The following is a 24,544-nucleotide window of genomic DNA, read 5'->3' on the forward strand; positions in this document are numbered from 1 at the left end:
TGAAGAGGGGGATACAGGTGGGAGGGTGAGGCACGGAGTGGCCTTGTCTTGAGAGAGGTCAGGCTCAGCGCGACCATGTGGTCTCACCAATGAGACCCCCATCGCATGAGAGACTTCTGGCTAGAAAAGGCCGAGGCGCCTTGCACCCACTCCCGGCCTGCCATCCTCTCTACCTCGTTCTCACCACCCCTATCCCAGGGAAGGAGTCATCGGAGACACTTCTGAGACTCTGACCCAAAATCAGGCTCAAGTGAGCGGGGAGGGTCTTTCCAGGTCATTCTTACAGAACCACAGCCAGGGGGGAGGGGCTCCTTTTGGCTTCAGTGACCCCAGCTTCCCACTAAGCCCTTCCTTGATATGGCCTGTGAGTGGTCAGGAGGTAGGGGTGGGGTCTGAGATGTCCCTATTTCCTCTTGGGGCTCTCGGTCCAGGGGCTGAGGGCCGAGGGGTCACTCACTGGGCACCCGGTTAATGGCCCTGAGCGGTCGCAGCACACGGACTGTCCTGACAGCTGAGAAGCTGACGTTCTGCAGGTCCAGCGAATACTCCAGCATCCTGCAGGGAGGGGCCCAAAGGGAGGCCCTTTGAGTCTGAGGCCGCCATGGGGGTCAAAAGAGGTCAATGAGGAATCCTGCTGCAGAGGTGCAGCACAAACTCCGACCCTCCCCTCCTCCACCCAGGGACCCTGCAGAGGCCACGGATTCAGAGAAGAACAGGCTGGACAGCCTCGGACCCTTAGTGAACGGGGCGGGGGGGAGGCGGGGGGGGGGAGAGCAGCACTGTAGGCTGGGGGGGGGGGGGGGCAGGCCTAGGACTCTGGCCCGAGGGATGGGACTGATCTAATCCATTTCTTGCCCACACCCAGCCCAGGATCTCACCCTGCGATAACGATGAAAAAGTCCAGCCGGTTCCAAGTGTCTCCCAGGTAACACTTTTTCCCAAAGATGCCCAAGGCCACCATCTTCACCACCATCTCCACGGCGAAGAAGGCAAAGATGAAGTCATCGAAGGCCTGGTGTGGGGATGAGAGGCTGCTGAAACTGAGAAGGGGGTGGGGGAATATGCCCCACCCCCAGCCCATCAGCGGGGTCAGGGCCTCTTACAGAGAAGGGGTCAGGGTTATTAGGAGCCCCCCCGCCACACACACACACACACACACACACACACCGCACACGCACTCACCTGCAGGATCCGGCAGCGCTGGGAGTCACAGGCCATGTCCTCACACGGCCGGAACATGCCCAGAGTCACACAGTTGAGAAGGATGACCAACATGCTGATACGCTCAAACCAGGTAAACAGGTGGTCAAGGAAACAGCAGGCCAGGGCTGGAACGGAGCCCATGCCCCACCCCCACCCCAGTGCCTCCAGCTTCTTGACCTCCCAACCCCATCTGACAGGAGCAATGGGAAGGCCCTGGCCCCGTCCCACCTTGGTCATCTCACCCCTCTGGACCCAGCCTTCCTCATCTGCAAAGTCAGAAAAGCCATAAATACCCTGACTATTTACACAAGCCATTTGGGGAATAAAATCGATCACACTTATGGAAATGCCAGACACCAAGAGTTTGCTGCTGAATCTGAATCCGATTCTCCCTACCTCCCAGGGAAGATGTGAGAAGCAAATGAGATAATGTATGTGAATGTGTGACACAAACCTAAAGTCAGACTCTGTCTGCCTTACAGTTTACCAAGCACTCTCACACCACGCCACACGTGGTGCTCACAGCCCCCCGGGAGGTGCCTGGGGTAAACCGTTTTCTTCCCCAGAACCCAAGGAAACTGAGGCTCGGAGAGCCAACGTCCTGTGCTCAAGGTCACAAGAAAAGCCAGCGTGAGACAGGTTCAAGCATGCAGGGCGAGGGCTGTCGTGGCCACACTGGCCCAGACAGATAGGCAGAGGCAGCCAGGAGGGTCCACAGCTTCGCCACAGCACCAGAGCCCACGGCTGCCTCTTCCACCACCAGCCCCCCGGCCTCTCAAAGACCTGATGGCCTCTAGCACAGTCACGCGTTAAATCATGAGCCCCCACGACACGCCGTGCCCTGTGCTGGACACAGCCCCCAGCCTGTGCAGAGTGGACAGTACCCTGCACACACAGACCAGGCTGCCATCACACCTCCTTGTGGCTTCCAGCCAAGCCCTAGCCCGGACCAACGACAACAGACCCTGTTTTGCAGGAATGGGGAGAGAGGAGTCTTTCTGAAACCTGCTTCTTTCCACATCGTGTACTTCATTGAGGGGCTCACCTCCAGCCCATCAGCAAGAGATGCATGAAATGGGTCTCTGGACCTTAGAAGGTTCTGGACACCAGAAGGTTCTGGACAAGCAGCCTATTTTTCCCAAGGAAAATATGAGAGGAGTGGGCAAGAGCAAAGAGGTTGGAAGCAAGCAGAGGTTGGGCTCCAAGGGATGGAGGGAGGAAGGGTCTGCTCCCAGCATGACCCGCCAAGCCAGAAGCAGTGGGGTAGAGAGGGCCCAGAAGAGACAGGACCTTCCTGTTGTCACTCCACTTCTAGAGTGAGAAACCTGTGACCAAGACCCAATGACTCTTCCCAGCCGATCCTAGCCACACCCCATCTCTGCCCTGTACCTGACCATGCCCCCTCTCCAGGAGTCCTTGACTCGCTCAATCCCTCCATAGCCCTCCTCCCCTCCTCTGTCAGCCAGGCCCTCTTCTCTCAGACATCACTTCCCTCCATCAGATACCCAACTGTCCCCAGACACGGCCATTTCCCTACCCTCCACCTCCTCACAAGAATAAAAGTTAGAAAAAAAGCAAGTTCTAGGTTTCTGGGGTAAGTAGATGGAAGTGGGAAATGAAAAGTGTTGTTTCCATGGAGCTGTTTTCCTGAGTGGAGCTGGAGCCCAGTGTGTCTCTCTCCAGAATAGGGGTCAGCCAGGGGTCACCCTGGAAAAAGGGGGACAGGGAGGGAGCTCCCCTGGGGCTATCATCCCGAAAAGCAAAGACACAATTACTCTCAAAAATTGGTCTGCTTTCGCCAAGCTCGCCCCCTCTCCGCCCCTCTGCAGGGAAGGGACCCATGTGAGCAGATATCTCTGCATTGGGGGAAGGTAGGTAGTTCTGGGAAGAGTGGCTGCTGGGACACCTGTGTGAACTGCTCTAATGGCGGTGGCTCCACCCTGTCATTCTCTTCACCTATCCCATTTCCCTTGCCAAGTCAGGGGCGCTCTGATACATCTTTATATACCCTACAAAGCTGAGCGTAGTGCCTGTCATATAGCAGATGATCCATACCTGGAAAGAAGAAATGAATGGATCAATGAATGAATGAGTCAATCAACTGGTCAGTCAATGCCCCTGCCTAGAAGCTAGATGTATTTCCCCATTCATGTTTTCCTGCCTTACTTGCCTTGATAACCAAGGCGGTAGGTGGGGTGGAGAGGGCAGAGGTACCATCGGGGAGCCGTCCCTCCTGTCCCTGCTTTATACATGCTCACACGGGGGCCTCTTGTAGCCAGAGTGCCTCCAAATAGTCCCATCTCCAGCTCGTAACCACAGAAGCCCCTTCTCTAGGGCCCCCTTAGCAATTCAGCTTATGCCCAGGTACATCCTGCTCTCTCTCTACTTCTCTCCTCTCCCTACAGATAAACATACAGGGACAGGGAAGACACCAAGGCACAGAAAAATGTGGGACAATCTGAATTAAGGAATAATTAATGGGGGTGGGGGGTGTCTTTCACCTTTCTCAAAGTAGGGCTTGTTTCCCTGGGAATATAGCCGTATGTCACTGTGTGATGTTCCTCTGTTGCCATAACAACAGGAGGATGTGTCACCAGGTGGTGTGGATTTGTTGCCATGGTAATTAAAAGGACCCCCTCACACATGAACTCCCCTTACCTAGGCTGCTGTCTAGTCCTCGAGCAGGGAAGGAGAAGCAGGGAGACCCACAGGTTATCAACTTGGGGGGAAACCCTGTGACAAATCTCCATAGCAACCAAGAGAACGGGGGACACTGGTTGCTATAGTGACGATGAGAGACCTGTGCAGTCACATGTCTACTGTTGCTATGGTGACTGTCCGGGCTGGAGTGGATCCCAAAGGGAGAAGTGGGTAGGAGAGGGGAGGATCTTTCTTCTCCTCACAACCCACCATCAAAAGCAGAGAAAAAGGAAATGGCAGGGCGAGGGACCCCACTTCCATGGCTCCTCCTCTTCTCCCTCCAGGAGAGAGAACTAGAGCATGTTATCTGCACAACCGAGTCCTCTCTGTGGGGCTTTGTCTAGAGCCCTTGTAGCCTGGCAGCTGTAAGGGAGAGGGAGGTGGGAGAGGAGGGAGGGGGGCTGGGGCACCTCCAGAGGCCCGGGGGGTCTAAACAGGGCATGACTGAGAAGGGGAGCAGGCCCTCAGCTGCCCATTCCCCACTAGGAACCTGGAAATCTGAAACGGAGGAGCATTGAGGAGCCGGCCTGGACCCAGGAATCCTGGCCTCCCAGAAGTTGGTAGGAAGGTGGGGTGCTGTTCTCAGCCACTCCATGGAGAGGCTGGTGTCTATGGGATTCAGCGTTCCCCGGGTTGGGGTGGGATAAAGGGGCTCAGCAGCAAGGCTCCTGCTAGGAAGGCAGACAGGGGAATTCCCCCGCCGAGCCCCCACTCCCACACGCCTGCTTCCCAGTGGTCTCCCCGCCACCGGCTCCAGCATGTGGGTGTGTGGGGAGAGAGGCTTCCAGCTGAACTGAAAACTGAAGCCTGAAGAAAGGCAGCCGGCCCCACCCAGAGACAGACGTGAGGCAGAGACACAGAGAGCCGGCCTGCTGGAATCTTTGGAGAGGAAATAGGCCAGAAATCCGATTCAAATGTCTGTGACTGTGCGTGTGTGTGTGTGTGTGCGTGCGTGCGCGCGTGTGTGTGTGTGTGTGTGTGTGTGTGAGCAGTTGTGTCTGTCGCCATCCTGGCTGAGGCAGGCAGGGTGGGGTGAGAGCAGGCGAGGGGTAAGGGGGGCTGTGGGGTGGGGGTAATCCCAGGAATGGCTCCAACTGGCACTGTGGGTGATGGGGAGTCCCCCAACAGTTCTGTGGAGCAGAGTGGGTGTGTGACCCAGAAGGAAGGTGTGCCTGGGACAAAAAGAGGCTCTGCCCTCCTGCCACCCCCCCACACACACACACACACCCCGTCCTATTCAATTCCTTAACCCCAGCCCTTCTCCCCAGAACCCCTCTAGAGAACCTTGGGTTTGAAAATGGGAGGACGGCATTCGTGAAGAGACAGAAAGAACGCCCCTCTCCCATTTGCTCTGAGGACCAAAATGGAGATTTCTCCCCAGGTAGGAGAAACAGGCAAACTTGGGGCACTGGGACAGTGGCAAGGAAAGCTCCAGAAATTCCGGGCGCCCCCTCCCCTCCAGACGCACACACTCAGACACACACAGTGACGCAGTCACACACTCACACTCGCTTCTGGAAGCCATTAGGGTTCCTGCCCGTCCAGGCCTCCCCCTTCTCCTCCCCCCACTCCTGGCAGGCTCCCCTCTCCCCCTCGGGCCCCCCTCCCCCTCTCAGCATCCCAAATGCCAGCCTGTGATTTCCAAATGAGAAAAAGCTGTGCTGGGCTCTGAGCTTGGAGAAACTCCTACACAAACTTCCAGATGTGACACAACAGCCGGGGAGGGAATGCTCAGGATCTCCTTCCCGGGCGGGGAAGCGCACTCCCTCACACTTGAAGAAACACATACTGGGAAGTCCACCACACTCCCCTGTAACCTGGGAGGAGGGGGGCCTCTCTGACGCTGAATTGACTGCTGGAAGCTCCCCTGGCCTCCCCAATACCAAAACTTCCCAGCCTCTCTTCCTTCTGCTGCCCTCCCTCCCTCCCCAACACACACACACACACACACACACACACACACACACACACACACCCTTCCTTCTACCTGGGTCTAGATCTCCCTCTAGGAAACCTGGTCTCTGACAGAGGCCAGGAGAGCAGGGCACTGAGAAGGACGCCCGGAAGAGTCTCACTAGCTTCGGTTACTTGGGGGGAAGGTGTCCCCGGGTCCCTCGGGGTCAGAGGTGCAGAGAGAAACCTTGTGGCGTCAAGGGAAGCTTCACAGAAGCCAGAGAGACAGAAAGGGAAACAAACGCTGAGGCCCGGAGCCGGTCAGAGCGCCTCTGGTAGCAACAACACGGGTTCCGCTTGGCGCCTGGGTGCCACGGGAGTGGTGGGCACACACCTAGGCAGCCCACTTGCCAAGAAACTGTCCTCGACCCATCCTCAGCCAGTCTAGCCAAAGCGGCTTGTCCAGACCGAGCGATGCCAAGCCGCACCCCCTGGACACCCACTGCCCCAGAGACAAGCTCCCCCAACCCCAAGACAAGCTCTGGGCTCCTACCTCTCTTCTCCTTCCAGTCCTCCCCATTTGCCCCCTCCCAGAACCCCTCAAGGAAGGAATCTGCCTCCCCCTCCCCACCCGCCGCCCCGCATCCACTAGCACCTGGAGATAGGGCAGGTGGGGAGATGCTAGTCAAGAGGTTTGGTGTTTGTGGAGGGGGAGGGCAAGGGGAAAGATCTGCCTCCCCTGGGCCCCTGAGGAGCGGGGGCGGGGGCTGGTGCTTCCTCTCGTTCCTGAGGAGTGTGGGTAGTTAAGGGTGGAGGAGAAGGTTGCCCAGAGCCCATCCTTCTAAACTGCGGGTCTCTGCGCAGAGAAAGGGGCCTGGGGACAGGGGGGTGGGGGCGGGGGAGAGTCCAGAGCCCAAGACGCGCCTACTCAGCAGGTTCGCAGACCTCTGAGGCCCCACCTCTCTCTTCCTGCAGCTCAGAGAGAAAGGTAGAAGAGGCAGGGAATGGAAAGAGGGTGTGATCAGGGGAGCTTCCTAAAAACCCCTGGGGTGTACAGGATGGGGGTTGGGGGAGACCCAAGCTCACATCCCCGCTTTGCGCACTAGAGGCAGCAGAGGCTGCAGAGAGCGAGGGCGGCACCGAGCTTCCCCTCCACCTCCCACCCCTGACTTCCCCAAAGCAGAGTCCTGGCTGGGCTCTCAGGGGTTACGGGGAGACCCGCAGTCCCCCGCCCTGGGTCCAAAAGAGCCCCTGAGCTGGGAGGGAGGAGCAGGGAGAAGCCGTCAGGACCTGGGATGGCAGCGCACTCTCTCCCCTCTCCTTCCGGCAGCGGTGGGACCCACCCGGGAGACCGGGAGCCTGGCATTAGTCAAGCGGCACTTGGTGCCAGGGGCTCAGGGAGAGAGGCCGTGGGGATGAGGGCGGGGAGAGGCTGGGGTCTCCCATACCCCTTCAGACGGGGAAGAGGATAGGGAGGGGGCAGTGCTAAACTGTCCCCCTGGAATGCGGGGCTTGCGTTCCACAAACCCATCCAAGGAGTAGACGCTGGGGTGGTGGACCGGAGCCTCCTAGTGACCTGGCCTACCGTCTCAGCCCTCCACCCGCACCCCAGCACTTTCTGGAAGGGCTGAGGTCTCCCGTGCCTGCTCTGCGATCCAGCGGGAGCACTCTTTATTAGCGAAAGGGAATGGATAACTTAAACCGGCTTCATCCCATCCCCCGCTTGCCAAAGCTCTTGCCACAGTCTTTCCCTCCACAAGAAAAAAAATCCAGCACAAAACTCCCAACCCAACCAGCCTTAAGCACCCCGCATTGAGTAAGGGCTGTGGGGCAGGGCGGCCCGGGGCACCGGCTCCCCCGGAAGGGTCCCGGCTCCGGCTCTGGGTGCAGACAGCTTCCCCTCCACCACATCTTGTTCTCATTCTGCGCCCCTGACATCAGCCGCCGCCGGAATCTCCTTGTTGTGCCTCCAACCCGCGGGGTGGGGGTGGGGGGGTTAGGACCTGGTCCCCGCCCCCCCCCCCAACATTTCCCTCTGGGTCAGTAAAAACCTCAGCCTCAACGACCAGGTTGGGGGAGGGGGTCAGACCCTAGAATGCACTGCAAACTTTGGAGCGGGGGTTCAGAAGGGAAACCCAGGAGATTGCGGTCCCCCCTCCCCCGTCCCCGCAGCTTCCTCCCCACCCCACCCCCCAAACTCGGAAACCGAACCCAGCTCGCTAACCGGCGGCGGGCGGAGCAGAGCGCCCAGGCTCCCGAAGATTCCCACATCTGGAGGACGACGACCCTCCCCTGCCCACATCTGGAGAGCATCCAGCCGCCAACCCACGGGGCACGTCCCCTCTCTTTTCCTGGCCTGAATCCCAGCCCCCCCAAGGAGGTCTGAGGTGTGGGTACCGAGGTGGGGCTCGCCAGGGTGTCTGCCAAACCCGCTCGAGCCTCCGCTCCCCTCTGCCGCCCCCTCCCCTTCTCAGCAGCCCCCCCCTTTCATCTGACCACCTCCCAGGCTCATCCTTCCGACTCACCTGGCCTTGGGTCCCCTCCAGCGGCGCGGCCCGCCCCCCTGCGGACCCCCCAGCCTGGCCGTCGCGGCCGGAGGATATGGGTTACAGACCGTGCGGAGACACCAGCTCCGCGGACGGCTGTCCTGGCTCAAGTAGAAGAAGACCACCGGGGCCAGCGCGGGGTACGGCAGCCCCTCCGCCTCGGAGTCCGCGCTGCCCGGGTCCTTCTCCGCCGACCCCGGCCCCGGCCGGCCCCCGGCCCCCGACAGGTCGTTGAGCCGCAGGAAGCTTCGGGGCTGTCCTGACTCCTCGGCGCCCGCTCCATCCTCCTCCTCGTCCATCCTCTGGCCGACCGGGGCCCCGGGCGGTCTCGAGAGGGGCGAGCGGCGCCCCTCGGAGGAGGTGTCCTCACGCAACCGGGGGGCCCCGGAGGGGGCGCATCTGGGGGGCTCTAGGGCGCAGGCTGAGCCCCCGGGAGGGCCAGTTCAGCCCAGCTCCCCCTGCCCGCAGGGGCATGCTGCCCGCGGGGCGCCGGGTCGCTGGGAAGCCCCGCCCGGCGCGAGTTCCGCTACCCCAGGGCCCCTAGGGCCCCCCCGCCCCGGGCCAGCCGGCCGGCTCCCCCTCACTTTGTTCCGGCTTCTTCGCTTCGCGCCTAGGCTCCAGTCGCCCGATTTGGCTCTACCTTCGGCGAAGCGGCCCCGATAGAGGAGGCGAGAAGGGGGGGTGGCGGAGGGCGGGGGGTCCGGTGAGGGGCGCCCCCTCTTCCCGCGCCGCGGCTGGAGCAGGATCTAAGGGGTCAGCATCGTCCCGGCTCCGCGCCAGAGACGGCGGGGGGAGGGGAGGAGGGATCTCTTTGGGGGTGGGTTTGGAGGGGGTGGGGGCCGGCTTCTTCCTCCACCCCGCGGCGGGCTCACGGTCCGCGAGAGGCGGGGAGACCGCGGGGGGCAGTCCCTGGCGGGGGTGGAGGCGGAGATGCCGCCGCCGCCGCAACCGCCGCGGTGGCTGCCGCTGCCGTAGCTTTCGCCGGCGCCACAGCCGCCTCCTCCGGCCGAGACGCGGAGCGAGCGAGCGAAAGCGGCGGCGAGGAGCGCGGCGCACACCACAGCTGGATCCCTCACTCCAACTTCAAGCCTCGGCCCCGCCTCTCCCCAGCCAGCCTCGCAGCCAATCGCCGCGCGCCGTCGACACCGAGCCGCCTGCCCATTGGCCGGCCGCCGTGGCAGTGCGGGCGGGGGCGCCCCGGGAGAGAACCACAGCTGGAATCCGGTTCCCACCCCAAAGCCCAGGACCGCCCCTCTCTCCTCCTCTCGGCCCTGGGTCCGTTCCCGAAGGCTGGAGCCAATTAGACGGCTACCTAGACCGAACCCACTTTCCTATTGGCCGCTGGGGTCTCGGGGACTCCCCTGGAGGAGGAAGCCCCGGGAAATCGGAGTCTTCGGCGCGGGGTCCTGGGATGGCGCCGCCCGCCCCCACCGCATTCTTTGTCCGAGACCCTTTAATTGGACTATAGCCGGAGGGCGGGGCTCAGCTCTGGGCGGGCCTGGAGGTAAAGGGAGGCAGGCGACCCGGGGGTGTGGGGCGTGACCAGGATCCCAGACCGAAATCTAGGTATCCCCCCGATTAATCGCCCACCCTGGAGTAGAGCCTGAACGGGACTGAGGAAGGAGAAGAGCGGAACAGGTTGTCAGGCTGGAGGCTGCCAGTCTTGGGAATACCGGCGGATCCCAGGAAAGGCTGGGGTGGGCAAAGTCTGGGCGTGGCCTCTGCCAACCTCTTGGACTTGATCTAGTCCCAGTTCACTCCTGCTGCTTCCACCCTGATCTCCTAACCTTCACCCGCTGACCCTGACCTCACATTGACACTCCTGAGCTTCATTCCCTCTGCCCCCCCAGGGATCCTGTGGAGGGTGTGCATTCCACGCGGGAGCTTTGCACTGGAACACGTGGCCCCAGGCAGGTCATGCTGGACCCAGAGCCTATCCCCCAAAGCAGCTGCGAAGCAGAGATAGGCTCCTGCGAAGGGACCTGGGGTCCGGGGGGGGGGGGTGTGTGTGGAGGCTCAAGTGTGGAAGCCCAGAGCTGGGCTTTACTGACTCTTGAACTGCAAAGTTTCACCAACCCGCCACTCCGTGCCTCAGTTTCTCCCTCTCAAGTTCCAATATGGTTTATGGGGAGACTGCACGCAGGGCAAGAGCTTCGTGGGGCTGCTCTCCTCGCACATCTCCAACCTACCAGGAGCGGGTCCACTCACGTGCAGCCCCCAGCCCCCACCTGGCCTCACCTTCCCGATTCACCTGCCCGAGCTCAGGCAGCCCTAGCCTGCTCGCCGCCAACTCAAAAGTCTGTGGGTACCCAGAGCGCCGCGGGAGTGCTGGGTGCTGGGTGCTGGGTGGGGTGGGGCGGGGAGAGCACCGAGGATTAGCGGTCGGGAAGCGCTTCCCCACTTGTGCTAAAGGTAGACCGGGAGGAACAGACCAGGTCAGAGTCTCCCAAGCCTTCGGGATGCGCACGCCACTGCGGAGAGGCAGAGGAATGGACCAGAGGACCTCCCGCTCCCGCCTCTCCCCTCCCCCACTCCCCGGCGGTCTGCGCTCCCTCCAGGCTGCGCCACTCGCGCAGCCCCCGCGCGCCTCCCGCCGCGTCGGATGGGAGTCTCAGCTCCGTCCCGGGCGGGGTGCGCTGAGTGCGGTGTGGCGGGGAAGGCCAAGCGGCGGCTGCGCCTTCGCCACCCCGTTTGCCCTTTCTCCGAATCCCCGCACCGAGTTGTGCAAATGAGGCCGGGCTCATTTGCATTTCATGCTAATGAGCAGATCCCTTAAGCGCCTCTCCCTCCTGGCGGGAGTCTCTGCTCTCATTCTGCGTGTGCCGAGCCAGAGTCTTGAACTCGCAGCGGTCTTCTGGGAGAGGGGCCTATTTATGGTCGGCTCCACGTGTCTGACACCTTCTTCCCTCCCGCCGGTCCGCAGTCTGCCGGGTCTGCCTGCCCTTTGCGCCGGACCGACTGGATCAAGAAGCCTAGGGAAGGTAGCGACTCTAATCAGCCCCTCTTTGCAAAGGGGAAAATGAGGCCAGAGAGGTTTGGTCGTGTTTCCTGGTGGCCAACAAGCTCAACACCTTAATCCACCATCCAGGCCACCCCCTGTCTCTGGGCTGAACTCTGTTCTAGAACATAGGCAGAGCAGAAAGAGGGTAGACACAGGCACCATCTGAACAAATCGAGACCCACATTTACTTCCCTGGGCTAGGGGCCTGGGGTGACCGGCCACCGAAGGCATCCTGGTCTCTGTTCATGGCACCAGGGTGCTCTGACACCCCCCTCAGGGTTGCTCCCTGTTGGCCTGAGTGAGGGAGGAGAGAGGAGAAGCAGAACCCATAGGGAAGGCAAAGGAAACCTTGAAACCATCCTGAACTGCCACGGTCCCCGCCTCATCTCTGACATCACCTCCTCAGAGTGGCCTTCTTTCAGCAGCTGTGCAGTGCCAAGGTGCAGAGGACACGGCGCTGAGCGGGTCGGAGTCTGGAACCCGCGGCACTCAGTCCAGGCTGGAGTTCCATGGCTATGTTTGTAGTAATGAAATGATTGTCTCTCCCTCTAGCCTCTGTGTTCCCTGAGGGCAGGGGCCATGTCCATTTTACTCACCGGGGCCTAATCTAATGTTCGGCAGATAAACAGGTACTTAGTATCTATTATGTTAGATGAACAGTGACTCTCAGGCAGGGAGAGGGAATGAGAGGGACAAGACATTCCTTTTTAGGGGGGGCTGCAGTTTCCCAACAAAGAAGTTAGGCCTACGTGTTACCTAAGCTTTCTTCCGAGTTTGAGGGAGCGCCCCCATACAGGCCCTGCTCTGCCAGCGGCCCCTCCAGCCCCTCCCCTTTCCGCCTCCCTCACAGCCTGGCCGCTTCCTCAGGAACCCGATAATCTCCCCATCTGTGATGCTCTCTGCGCAGCAGTGATACACGGTCCCATTTAGTCACCTCGCAGCCTTGGGAGATGGGTGGTGGTTGTCCCATTTTTTACGTAAAGAAACCGAGGCGCAGAGCGATGAAATTAACTTAAGCGACTGCCCAAACCACGAGGCCCCGTCTCCAATGGCCCTGGCCCACAGCCCCTCCAGGACAGTCCTGCCCACAGAGCAAGGAGCATAGCCAAGAGGGAGCAGCATGAGGGAGAGGGGGTGCAGACTTAAAATCCCAAGTCTGAGCAAGACGTATGTTCAGCCTTGCCCTCTTTAGAAAATGCAAGCACTCCCAGAGAACTAGCCCTTTAAGGCCCCAGCGCCTTCCTCTGAACCCATTTACAGAATCCAGGTGCCTGCCTGGTGCCGGAGGAAGGAAAAGCAGACACACAGAGCAGAAGGGAGACCGGAAGCGGGGGACAGGAGACACCAAATGCACCCTCCCTCACGGCTGGGTCTGAGTGGTCTTTATTGTATCCCGAAGGCCCCAGAAAGAACCAGACGTGTTGAGCCATCTCAGGCCAATCTCTCAGCCTCTCTGGGCCTTGAATATCTTTATCCGTAGGCCAAAAGTACTCACCTTCTCACCTCATTCATGAGGGTCAGTGGGATGACTGAGACAAGGGGACTTTGCAAACTGCCTAGACCTTTCCAAAGCCACGGCTGGGGATGCCAAAAAGGCCACCTGTGCTTCACAATGCTCCGCCTCCTTCCTCACTGCCCCCAGACCAGGCTCTCTTTGCCCAGCCCTCAGATTTCCTGGCAAGGCTGGGCAGGCTCCAGCCGGAAAGGGGACAGCTGACCTTGTTGGCCGGAGCCCTAATCCCCTCCAGATGGGCCGGTGGCTTGCACAGAGGGCCCAGCTGCCCGGATAAACCCTGTTTCCTAGTGACCATGTGCGACTGTGTGTGACCGTGCCCAGGGGGTGGCCATGGTCCTCAGCAGACCTTGGAGTGACTCAGTCCAGTCTCCAGCTCCTTCATGTCCCACTCCTCCCACTGCTGGCATCCCCACAAGCAGTGGCCACACTTGGGTCTGGTGTCCAGCAGCTCCGCCTGGCTATCTGTGCTGTTGGCTCTAAGGCTACAAGGCTCAGCAGACTCCTGAAGGTCAGGGTAGGGGACAGCTCCGTCCCCTCCTCCCCACCTGTCAGCCCCTTCACCCTACACCTGCCCTTCCCAAAGCACAATTCCTAGCGCCCTCCCCATGGTGGGAGCTAGATGGGGTTTCTGGGGCCTGTGAAGGGGTGGGGGCCAAGAAGGAGACTTGTGAGGATCTGCCAACATTGAGGGGACAGGAGGTGGTCATGGGAAGGCACCAGCTTTCCCTGCAGCAGGAAGGACTCCGATTTGGAGAAGGACTTCCAACTCCATAGATGCTCCAAGTGAGAGGAACTCTGTCCCCGGCCTGGGGGTGTGGAAGCAGGGGGATGGGCCATATGACGTCCTGCAGGCAGGCTTGGCTCCATCCTGGTGAGGCTGAGGGCTGGATGGACACCCCAAAAGAAATATCCTTGGTCCTGCTAACAGCAGCTCCCACAATGTGCCATATGCAAATGTCATTTCAGGGAAAATAAAAGTTAGTATAAAGCATCTTCCTGCGCCTTCGCCAGCTTAAAACAGGAGGGGATGATGGGAAGCGGAGGGTAGACTCCTTGCTCAACCCCACCTAAGGGCAAGTCCACACTCCACCCCACACCCACTGGTCATGACTGGTCCCCTGACCTCAATTTTATCCGGACCACAATGACCGTGGCCAGGGGCAGGGTGACCTCTGAAGGTGAAGGAGGAATTTGAGAAGGCAGAGGGGTCAGTTAGGGGCTCCCAGAAGGAGGGGGCCTGGCTGCTAGCTAGGCCTGGGCTGGAGTCTGAGGCCCCTCTCTCACAAGCAAGGACAAGGCCCCGGGTTACCGCGGGACGCTGTTAGGTTTATTTCAAGGTGAGTGGGTGCCCATGCGGTCAGTGTGGATGGCCAGGTCACCTGGTGACAGGGTGCCCAGGGTTGGCCGCAGGCTCTGCGGGGCCCTACAGGGCTCATTCTCTGGTGGGTCGGGGAGCTCCGCCTCCTGCTCCAGTCCCAGCCCAGGGGGGCCAGGCAGTCAATGATGCAGCAATTTTCGCAGTTCACTGGGCTCCGTGATAGGCATGGAGCAGGCTTGGTTCTCACACACGTAGGCGGTGGCCCGGTCTTCTAGCCGCCGCAGGGTACTCAGAAAGGGCAGCTGGCGGGACAGGAAGCTAGAGGGGTCCCCATCGGCCAGAATCAGCACCTGGGTGGTGGCAGGAGAGAGGGGGTCACCTGGGGATGCTGGGACACTGCAGGGCCCGCTGGAGGGTTTCCTCTCCCCAGGCCCGCAGAAGAGGAGATGCTGGGGAGCTGAGGAGGAGAGGGTAGGGCCAGGTTCACGGCCGCACACCTTGTTAGGGATGTAGATGGAGTGGACACACTGCACCAGAGCCTTGGTGTCCTTGGCCTGGGGGTCTCCACAGATGACGATCTGGGCACAAGAGGAAGGGAACTCAGGGACCAGACCTACCAGGGCTTCCCCATCGTCCCTTTACCCCCACGTATCCTTAAGAAGAATGGGACTCTGCTCAGCATTCCCCAGACCAGCCACCAGGAGGCCGCCTCAGATTCACTGATGGGCAAGTAAGGACACACACTCACTCCCCCCCCCACACACACACACATGCATGTGCATGCAAATTCGCAAGGTGTCACGCATAGTGGTAGTGATACAAACATGGGGAGACACACACATGGGCAGAGACACCTGCACATGCACACACACACACACACACACTCACATGGTACAAACACACAGAGACCCATACACGGAGAGACAGAGTCATCACATATGCCCACATAGAGGCAGGTACCACATATACAAGCAACCACACACACACATACACACACACACACACACACACACACACGGAGAGATATAAAGGTAAACATGCAAACGTACGGCATATACCTGCACACACACCAGCAGACCCAACTACACGGTACACGGAGACATACAGAGAAACACTTCATCGGCCCCAGCGCCCACCACCCATAGGACCCCTGCCTCCCGGCCCGGCTCTGAGAGCCCAGTCACAGGCACTCGCAGAGGCACCTGCCGGTACCAGAGGCCTGTCTCAGACGCACACTGACACAGACGCCTCCACCTGCACAGAGCGGCCCTTACAGCTGTTCCCGCCGAGACACCTGCGCACAGACACTCCTAGGTGGCCACACACTCATGGGCCTGCATCCTGTCCTATGTCCCCATCCCCCACGGGGGCACTAGCTTCCCTCCCACCCCGGCTCCCAGCCCAAGTGTCCTCAGCACCCCACCTGCTTGAGAGTCTGCTGGTGGGCCGAAAGGGCCCGGACCATCTCGGGCAATGCCACGGGGACACGGCGCATGCGCTCGGAGAAGGCCGTCAGCAGGCACACACATTTGTCTATCCAGTCCTTGTGGCCCGTGAAGCCGTGCAGCCGGAGCAGGTTGTGGGCCGACACGGAGTTGGCGCTGGGCTCTGCACCATCCTGGTCTGCAGGGTGCATGGGGGCGGAGCCATGAGGGGGGGTCCCTGGGCCCCAGGACTGTGGCCGGGGCGGCTAGAGGGATGGAAGGGGAGGAGCCCTGCCCACCCACCCTGGCCCAGGTCTGAGTGGAATGCCAGCACAGCAGTGATGGAGCTGTTGCTCTCCCACATGCATACTCAGCTCCCTTGCCCTAGATCAGTGGTCGGCAAACTCATTAGTCAACAGAGCCAAATATCAACAGTACAACGATTGAAATTTCTCTGGAGAGCCAAATTTTTTAAACTTAAACTTCTTCTAACGCCACTTCTTCAAAATAGACTCGCCCAGGCCGTGGTATTTTGTGGAAGAGCCACACTCAAGGGGCCAAAGAGCCTGCATGTGGCTCGCGAGCCGCGGTTTGCCGACCACGGTCCTAGATGAACTGTTGGTTCCCCGGTTCCCCCATCCCACTGATGACACCTCCATTCAACCACCCAGCTGCCAGCCAGGGTGGCATTCTCCTTGTCCCTCCCTTTCTCTCACCTCCCACTTCTAATTTCTCCACGAGACGGCTGGGTCTGCAGCCAGAATAGACCCAAATCCTCTACTTCTCCCATCTCACACTTCTCCCTGGTCCAGGCCTTTGCCAGCGCTCGCCTGAACTGAATGCCATTAACAAACAGCCTCCTAACCTATCTCCCTGCTTCCCCTGCCCCCATCCCTTCTCCACCATCAGTCAGAGTGACATTCTTAGAGCTAATCAGAGCAGGTCACAGTCCACTTAAAACCCCTCAGAGCCTTGGACTCCTTGCCACGCCTACAAGACCTGCAGGGAGCCAGCCCCCTCCTCACCTGGGCACTCTCTCACACAAGCTGATCTCTGCCTCCATCCTCCATGGCGCAGGCTGTCCTTTCCAGGCCTCTCAGAGGCTGTTCCCTCTGCCTGAAATCCCTCCCCCCTCCAACTCCTCCATGACCACTGGGCCCCATCTTGTCCTCTGACCCTTGCTTAAATGAACTTGTCACTGGTTTAATCTGACCTCCCTCCAGCTGAGTTCTGCTCCACTGTTGTTCTCTCTCAGTATCTTTTATTCATTCAACTAATGTTTCTTGAGCACCTACTATGTGCCAGGCCTGTGCTAGACCCCTGGGGATGCAGCAGTGACAAAGTCCTGCTTTTGAGACCAGGGGAGGAGCAGGGGCGGACCATTAACAGACCAGACACATCAAGTGATGGTAAGCGCTACTGAGGAAAGTTAGGGGACAGGATGCAGAATGAAGGCCTCATACTTCCTCATGGCACTCACAATTTTAACTGTGCATTTGTGCGTGCATTTTTGCATTAAGTCTTAAGGTGTCTCCCCTACTACACTGTAAGCTTCGTGAGGGGAGGAAACTAGTCGGCCTTGTCCGGTATATGAATCCAGGCATGCCAGTTACTGTGCTAAGCATATTCACGGAACAGTTCATCTTTACGTCAACCCTGTAAGGTAGCACCAGTGTTAACTCCACTTTGCGAATTAAGAAAATGAGACTGAAATAGAATGAGACCAGGCCAAAGTCACTCGGTGAGTAAGTGATGGAGATGTGTACCCAGGAGGGCCTGGCCCCTGCCCTCGCTGGCTCTTCACCACCCACCCAGCTTATGCCGCCTGCAGGGTAAACCAAGCCCCCGTTGGGTCCAGGAAACCAGGCCAGCTCTGCAACCCCTCACTGACCATCCTTCAGACGCAGGGGCAAGCCAGCCCCCAGCTCAGCCTCACTGCAGAAGTAGCCGCCACCACGGGAGTCCCAGAAGAGCCTGTCTTGCGTATCCTGCAGCCTCAGAGCCCACTCGAGCCACGCACTCTCCAGCGAGGCCTCGTACAGGTCCAGCAGGCCCCGCACCACGAAGGCGTAGTCCTCCAAGAAGCCCCAGCAGGGCGGGTTGCTGAGAAGACAGGCACGGGGAGGGGGGAGGGGCTTTCACAGAAGCGGCCCTTTTTGTGCATTCTTTCATTGAACACAAAAAAGTCTACCTCTCCGGTGGGTCCCATTAGCCCATTTCCCGGGTGAGCAAGTAGGCCCAGGATGGCCAAAAGCTCACAGCCGGCCGATGGCAGAGCCAGGACTGGAGTCTACCCAGAGGGGAGGATAGGAGCAGAGCGAGGCCTGGGTGCCCAGGGAGACAAGCCTTCCTCAGCTGCTTGCCCACCCCCACCTGTGCTCCACGGTCCCCCCAGATCCTGCGTAGCAGGTCCGCATCAGACGGCTGCTGGCCACGTCAAACATGTGTCGCTTCAGGAACTTGGCACCATTGGTGGCGTAGTTGACCAGCCTCTCCATGCCCAGGACAGCTCCGGTCACAGCGTAACCAGATACCATCAGTCCTAGAGGGGGGTGACACCAGTGGTCGTGAGAAGCTGGCCGGGGCCCTCCAGGTATGTCCCCTCCCTTTATCCCCCTGAGCCCTGATGCCGCTCTGGAGCCACTCGGTGAGGGGGTGGGACTTGGGCTCCAGCACCAGGCGGGGCTGGGCTCCTAGCCCCTGTCTGTGACCTTGGCTGAGTTACTTAGTCCAGAGATAATAAACCTGATTAGGGAAAAATGAATGTACAGCAGGTGTCGGACACACGGAAGGGTAATTCTATGAACGGGCCGGGCTTCAGACACGGCCGCCCCACCGTTCCAGGCGGCCAGCATCTTGCTGTCCAGGTGCGGCTTCGGCCGACGTTTCCGGGCCTGGAAGAGCTTCTCCAGCCCTGTATTGAGCAAGGTCCGCACCACCTCCACCTCCAGGCCGAAGCGGGCCGCGGTCAGCTCCAGGGAGTACCGCACGGTCAGCACGTTCTGGCCCTGCAGCTCCCCCTTGGGGTCCTGCGGAGAATAGCTCTTGTCCGAGAGAGTCCCGAGCCTGTCCGCCGGCCCAGCTTCCTGCCCCGCCCACGCTTCCGGAGCCCTCACCTGGCTGGGGCTGATGTTGCCGGCCTCCGTGAGCCCGTAGTGCTTCATGAGGAGCTGGCCGGAGGTCAGCGGCTCCGTGGCACCCAGCACGGGCTCTGGGAGCAGCTGCTGGACCTCTTTGATGGTCCACACGTAGAAGGCGCCCTCTTTGGGCGGCAGGCCCCGCTCCGGGGGCGAATCCGCATCCTCTGCGCTGTAGAAGCCTCCAGACTGTGGGGAGGGGAGAGTTGCTGGCCCCAGCCTTCGGCGCAGCGGAGGCCCCGAGCCCTCCCGCAGCCAGGCCCGCCTGCCTCGGTGGACACACACCCGGTGACTCAGGTTCCGAGCCACGTACTGCAGGATGCCTTTGGCAACGTCGGAATAGAACTCGTCGCCAGAGATCTGAGGGGAGGAAGGAGGCTGTCAACAGAGGTCCCGGGGCAGCCGAGGCACAGCGGGGCAGGCAACATCCTCCCAGGGGAGTGCGGAGGGGACCTGGGTACTGGCCTTCTGGAAGGGGATTAGGAGTGGGGTCAAGGGGGAGCCACAAGTTACCAGAAAGACCCTGGGAGGAGCAGCCAGGAGGAGGTAGATGGGCTGGGGTCAGGGGTCACCTGGAAGGCCTGGGAATAGGCCACGGCAAGCTGCCCCTGATCATACAGCATCTTCTCAAAGTGGGGGACGTGCCACTGGCGGTCCGTGGAGTAGCGGTGAAAGCCCTGGACAGGCGGGACATGGGTCTGGAGGCCGACCCCAGCCTCTGCCCCCACCCCACGGCCTCCCGCTGCCCCCTCCAGGGAGCGTCTAGCCCCCTCACCTGCCCTATGTGGTCTCGGATGCCCCCATTGGCCATCATTTTCAGGGTGTGCAAGGCCATCTGCTGGGCCCGGGAGCCATCCTGGGTGAGTCGGTGGCTGAGCCAGTAGGAGAACAGGAAGCTCAGGATCACTGCGGGCACCAAGAGCACGTGGGCAAGAGAATGGGGGGAACAGAGGGTGCAGATCTGGGTGGTCAGCAGGCCTCTGGCCAGGCTGGGGTTAGGATTTCACACAACAAGGCAGTCTCTCTGACAGGCTTGGGGTCAGGGGGTCAGTGGTCAACCCAGAGCACAGAAGGTCTATCTTCAGGTCAGGGTCAGGGTCAGGGTCACGGCTAAGGTCTTCAGTCAGATCTTGATGAGATAGCTACTGACAGGATGGGAGTATGGAGAACGGGAGGATAATGACCAAGCCATTGACCAGGACAGGCATCAGAAGGCAAGGCTGGGGTGAGGCGGGCATGGGAGGGGGGGGCACTGACCTGGTGTGGGGAACTTGGGGGCCTCAGCGAAGCCGCCGTACTCCTCATCATAGCCCTCATCCAGCTGCTGGAAGCAGCGGCTGTTCATGGTGGCCGCCGAGGGCGGCAGCTGGCGGTCCCCCGTGCTGATCTCCGACCGGGCCAGCAGGGCCGTGGTGACACGCTGGCTGTTCTCTAGCAGGGCATTCTTATTCTGTTTCCACTGGGCAAGGCAGGAGCAGACCTGGAGGTCAGCTTGGGTGGGGGTCCCTTGTTCCCTCGCCCTTGACCCCTGCCACCACCACCCCCATTCACACCCACCTGATCCCGTATTCTTAGCAACACTGTCCGGAAGCCAACTCGGGTCAAGCCATCCTCGGGGGGGAAATAGGTGCCCCCCACAAAGGGCTGGAGGTTGGGAGTCAACCACACACTCATGGGCCAGCCCCCACCACTGCTGGTGGCCTGGGGGAGAGAGGGCGAGGGTGAGGGGAACGCCCCGCCCCCGACCCCCGTGCATGCGCACCGCCCCCCTCCCCCCCCCCGTGGGAAGACCACCCACCTGCACGAAGGTCATATACACTTTGTCCACATCTGGCCGCTCCTCCCGGTCCACCTTGACACTAACAAAGTCTTCGTTGAGCAGGCGGCCAATCTCCTCATTCCGGAAGGACTCCTCCTCCATCATGTGGCACCAGTGGCAGGTGGAGTACCCCACTGGAATGGGGCCGCGGGGCCACCGTGGGGACCAGTGACTGGTCGGAAGGGGTGCCAGCCAAGGGGGCCCAACTGGACTGCAGAAACCCTGACCTCTGGTTTCTGGGAGGTCCCGTCCCCCAACCACCACCCCTCTGCTCCCCGCCCTCCCCGGGGAGGCAGTTGCATTACCTGAAAGGAAAATGGGCTTGTTTTCTTTCCTGGCCTTGTCGAAGGCTTCCTGTCCCCACGGGTACCTAGGCCCGGCGGGCATGGGGGAGGCGTCACTCGCTAGCCCAGGGCGGGGGAGGAGCTGGGAGCCGGCTGCCCCAGGAAGGGCACGGGGAAGGGCACTCACCAGTCCACAGGGTTGTAGGCATGTTGCAGGAGGTACGGTGACTTCTCACTGATGAGGCGGTTGGGGACCTTCTGGGGCGTGGACTGGGCGCAGTTGGTGCGGCTGCCCTTGCCTCCAGCGGGCATGGACACTGAACTGCTCACCGACACGCTGCGGTCCTTGTCCCGGGAGGAGCCGCCCCTGCACGCGCAGGTGGGTCAGGCCAGGGGTCTCCCTCCCCCACCCCAGGGGCCCACCCCACCCCACCCTGCCCTCTGGCACCCCTCCCGGAACCCCCCGCTCCCAGCCCAACCCACCTTTCTGAACCACGGGGGAGACTGTGGCCTTTGTGCTCCCCCTTATGTTTTGGGGGGGATGAAGAAAGGTGGCTCATTGGGGGCTCCCTGCCAGGTTAGTCTCCCCCAACTTCTCGGCCTTTAACCCCAACTTCGCGGCCTGGCGGTGGGAAGGATGATGACTGTGAGGTCAGGGCAAGTCACAATGGGCAGAATGGTTGTTCAGGCTCCATTCTCTCCCCCTGGCCGGGCCCCCTCCCCAGGATGATGGTTCTGGAGGCGTCTCTCCGGCATGCCTGGCGTGGGATCCGGGCGGAAAGGCCGCCCGTTGGCAAGAAGAGTTGAGTCTGGGACTGGAACAGGTTAGGGGCAATGAGAGGAAAATCCAGAGAGAACTCCCCCACTCAACATCGACTCACTCGGCACTTCCGTGGGGCCAGGTCCTGTACCGGTCTGCCGGGACCCCTGGTAAATCGGAAACTGACCCTGATTTCAGGGGGCTCAGTCTGGGAGGGCGGTGCTGTAGGGTAACCTAATTAATGACAGGCCTCTGCACCAATAAGAGCTGTGACAGGCCAGCCCTGGGTGCTGTTAGACAAGGACCCTGGCCTAGCATTGGGGTTCACGGAAGGCTTCCTGGAGGAGGGGTCAGGACAGAGTCCCAGGGGAACTAGCCCTGCAGCTGGAGGGCAGGGGCTTGGAGGGGAAGAGGGCGGGAGGACGCTACTGCCAGGGCCAGGACCAGGGCGCCAGCTGGGGAGTGCAGAGGGGGTAGGGGTCAGGCGTGAGGGGCTGGCCAAGCATGCACTGAGTACCAGCGCCCGCCCGCCCGCCCGGGATGCCTGGAGCTGGGGCCCAGCAGGCACAGGGCACGCAGTAGCGACCCACTCGCCCGCCTGTACCTGCGGCTTGAGGCGAGGCAGGGTCTGGCGCGCAGCAGCAGGAGGCCGCGGCACCACCAAGTTCGCGTGCCCAGCATGGCCGCTCCAGGTCTGGGGCCCGTGCGCTGCGGACCGGGAGGGAGGGAGGGAGGGAGGGAGGTCTGGAGGCCGCAAGGGGCGGGCCCAGGCAGCGACCTAACCGCCAACACTCCGGGCCGGTGACTGGTCTCAGAGCGCCTCCTGGTGGCCGAGCGCGGGATTCCATACAGGACGACCTGGGATTGGGAGCACCTGGGTTTGCGCCCAAACTTGGGTGGACTCAGCTAGTCCTCAATCAGCTGTCTGAGGGAGGATCACCCTCCTGAGGAGAACACGGAGCACTGCGAGGATGCCAAGGCCGTGGAATGCCAGAGCCTTGGCTTATTTTGTCAACCCTTGCCCATTTTACAAATGGGAAAGGAGGCCGGAGCAGAAGATAGGGTTTGTCCGGGCCCAGCCAGCAGGCGAGCTTTGCCTCTGTGCCGCCTCTCCATTATCAAGGCCCAGCTCAAATCGCACCCACTCCAGGAGGCCTTCCCTGACCAATAATGACGAGCCCACTTTATGTCCCATCATATACTTTACACACTTGTCTCATTTGCTACGTTCTGCCAATATTTATTAAGTGCCCCCCCCCCCCCCGGCCCACTGCCTACCAGACACTCTGCTAGTTACAACCGTGGCAGAGAGAGACCAGGCACCTGCCCTAGTGTTGTGCACAGTCTGATGAGAGAGGTAGAAGGTAATCTGAAAGCCATACCAATGAAGGTACAACCACCCACCGCGAGAAGGACCGCAACTAAGTCTAAGGAACTTGGTCTGGTGGAAGAGGCAAGGGAGGGGAAGGCTTTCCTGAGGAAATCGTGTTTGTGTAGCAGCCATCGGGAGAACAAGAGGATGGAATCTGGAGAGGGCAGGTGGGGAGTACTGGGGAAGCAGGAGGAGGAGATATGCAAAGGCCCTGGGGCAGGGCAGTGTGAGTCAAGGCTGAGGAACTGCAGGAGGCCAGCCTGGCAGCAGTCCAGAGCACAGGGAAAAGGGGTCATAGATGAGATTGAGGTTCGGAGGAGGGGAGGGCCCAAGTCTTGGAGGGACTGGTGAACTGGGAGAGGGAATTTTGTTGTTGAGGGGAGCAGAAGAAAGCTGTTGCAGGGCTTTGGTCAGGGGAGTGACCCTGCGTTTTGGAAAGCTCCCTCTGACTTCCCAAGGAAGAATGGCCTGGAAAGGGGCAAGAGCAGCAGGAGTGGTTAGGAGGCCCGAGCAGGACCCGAGGAGAGGGTGGAGGGCTGCACCCGGTGGAGGTGGAGACAGAGGGGATGTCAGGAGTGCTTTGCAGAGCGGGGCTTGCGCTGGGTCCATGTGCTGATGAGGCGGTCCAGGGAGAGGCTTCGGTGAGGGTTCCTGAGGTCAATTCTGAACATGTTGGCTTGAGGAGCCTTTGAGAAGTACAGGTAGACATGACAAGGCTCCGGAATGCAGAGGAGAGGTGGGTGGGCGAGAGGAATCTGGGTGTTCGGCGTGGAGACAGTGCGGGCACAGGAGAGATCATCCAGGCAGACTGTCATGAGAGAAGGGAAGCGGGCTTGGGCCTGGCTGGGGAACTCAGGAGTGCATCCATGAAAGACAAGAGAGGAAATGGCCACAATGTCAAGGGCAAACCAGGACAGGGTGGCACCCCAGAGGCAATGGGACAGAGAGTTGCAAGGAGAGGGGGGTCCATGTGGTCAGACTCCAGAGAAGCCAACTGGGAGGGGACACAAAAAAGGTCCGCTGGCTTTAGCAACATGGCCATTGGCGGGCCTGGCAGACGCTGCTCCATGAGGTGAGGCTAACAGCAGAGGCTGGTAGAGCGGGTTGAGGGGGCAGGGGAAAGGAAGGGGACGCAGAGAGTGTGGACATGTGATGCGAGAGGAAAGACACTTTCAAGATGGATGAGGCTAATTATGACCAATACCAAGGGGAAGGGTTCGGTTTAGAGAAGGCAGTTGATGATATGGAGGAGAGGAATCTCTGGAATGACAACAGGGTTGGCAAGCCGGAGAGTCTCCTGGGTGCTCCCTGGGAGACATGAGGGCAAGGTCAGAGATCAGGGAGCCTGCCATGAAGGTGGAAGAACCTGGGGTGACATCCACCTCCAAGGTGTGACCACTGGTGAGGGTTGCTGAGATGTCATGGAGACGCAAGGTCATCCTCTTGGACAATAGAGTCACCTGGGATTTAGCAAGGCCTGGGTGAGTAGCAGGCTGTGAGCCAAGACTGAAGCACGGCAGGAATGAGGTGGAGCGCGGCCCTTGGGGTGGTGGCGGGAGGAGGCAGGGACG

At 60.5% G+C, this 24,544-nt stretch overlaps 2 protein-coding genes across 28 annotated transcripts in view; both read right to left on the reverse strand.

Annotated features, from left to right (window-relative positions):
* The window catches only part of CACNA1G (calcium voltage-gated channel subunit alpha1 G), a 62,529-nt gene extending 53,888 nt beyond the window's left edge, over positions 1–8,641 (reverse strand). For all 27 annotated transcript variants that reach the window (XM_054708902.1, XM_054708896.1, XM_054708892.1 and 24 more), the window contains exons 1-4: positions 8,400–8,641; positions 1,183–1,294; positions 879–1,012; positions 458–555 (exon numbers count right to left, since the gene is read on the reverse strand). In XM_054708902.1, the coding sequence (XP_054564877.1) occupies positions 458–555; positions 879–1,012; positions 1,183–1,294; positions 8,400–8,641 (586 nt within the window). The remainder of the gene's footprint in view (positions 1–457; positions 556–878; positions 1,013–1,182; positions 1,295–8,399) is intronic.
* Positions 8,642–14,164: 5,523 nt separating this feature from the next.
* Positions 14,165–21,471, reverse strand: SPATA20 (spermatogenesis associated 20). Its single transcript, XM_028128643.2, has 16 exons — positions 21,325–21,471; positions 21,029–21,208; positions 20,863–20,927; positions 20,537–20,691; positions 20,296–20,439; positions 19,996–20,197; positions 19,514–19,644; positions 19,311–19,415; positions 19,024–19,098; positions 18,718–18,927; positions 18,438–18,630; positions 17,975–18,143; positions 17,493–17,704; positions 15,601–15,800; positions 14,675–14,755; positions 14,165–14,527 (listed from the first exon to the last, which is right to left on the reverse strand). Exons 1-16 carry the CDS (start codon positions 21,399–21,401, stop codon positions 14,357–14,359), a joined length of 2,370 nt encoding a protein of 789 aa, XP_027984444.1. The 5' UTR covers positions 21,402–21,471; the 3' UTR covers positions 14,165–14,356.
* Between the last annotated feature and the right edge of the window lie 3,073 nt (positions 21,472–24,544).

Source organism: Eptesicus fuscus, chromosome 20 (assembly GCF_027574615.1).
Source record: "Eptesicus fuscus isolate TK198812 chromosome 20, DD_ASM_mEF_20220401, whole genome shotgun sequence".
In the NCBI taxonomy this organism is placed as follows: Eukaryota; Metazoa; Chordata; class Mammalia; order Chiroptera; family Vespertilionidae; genus Eptesicus; species Eptesicus fuscus.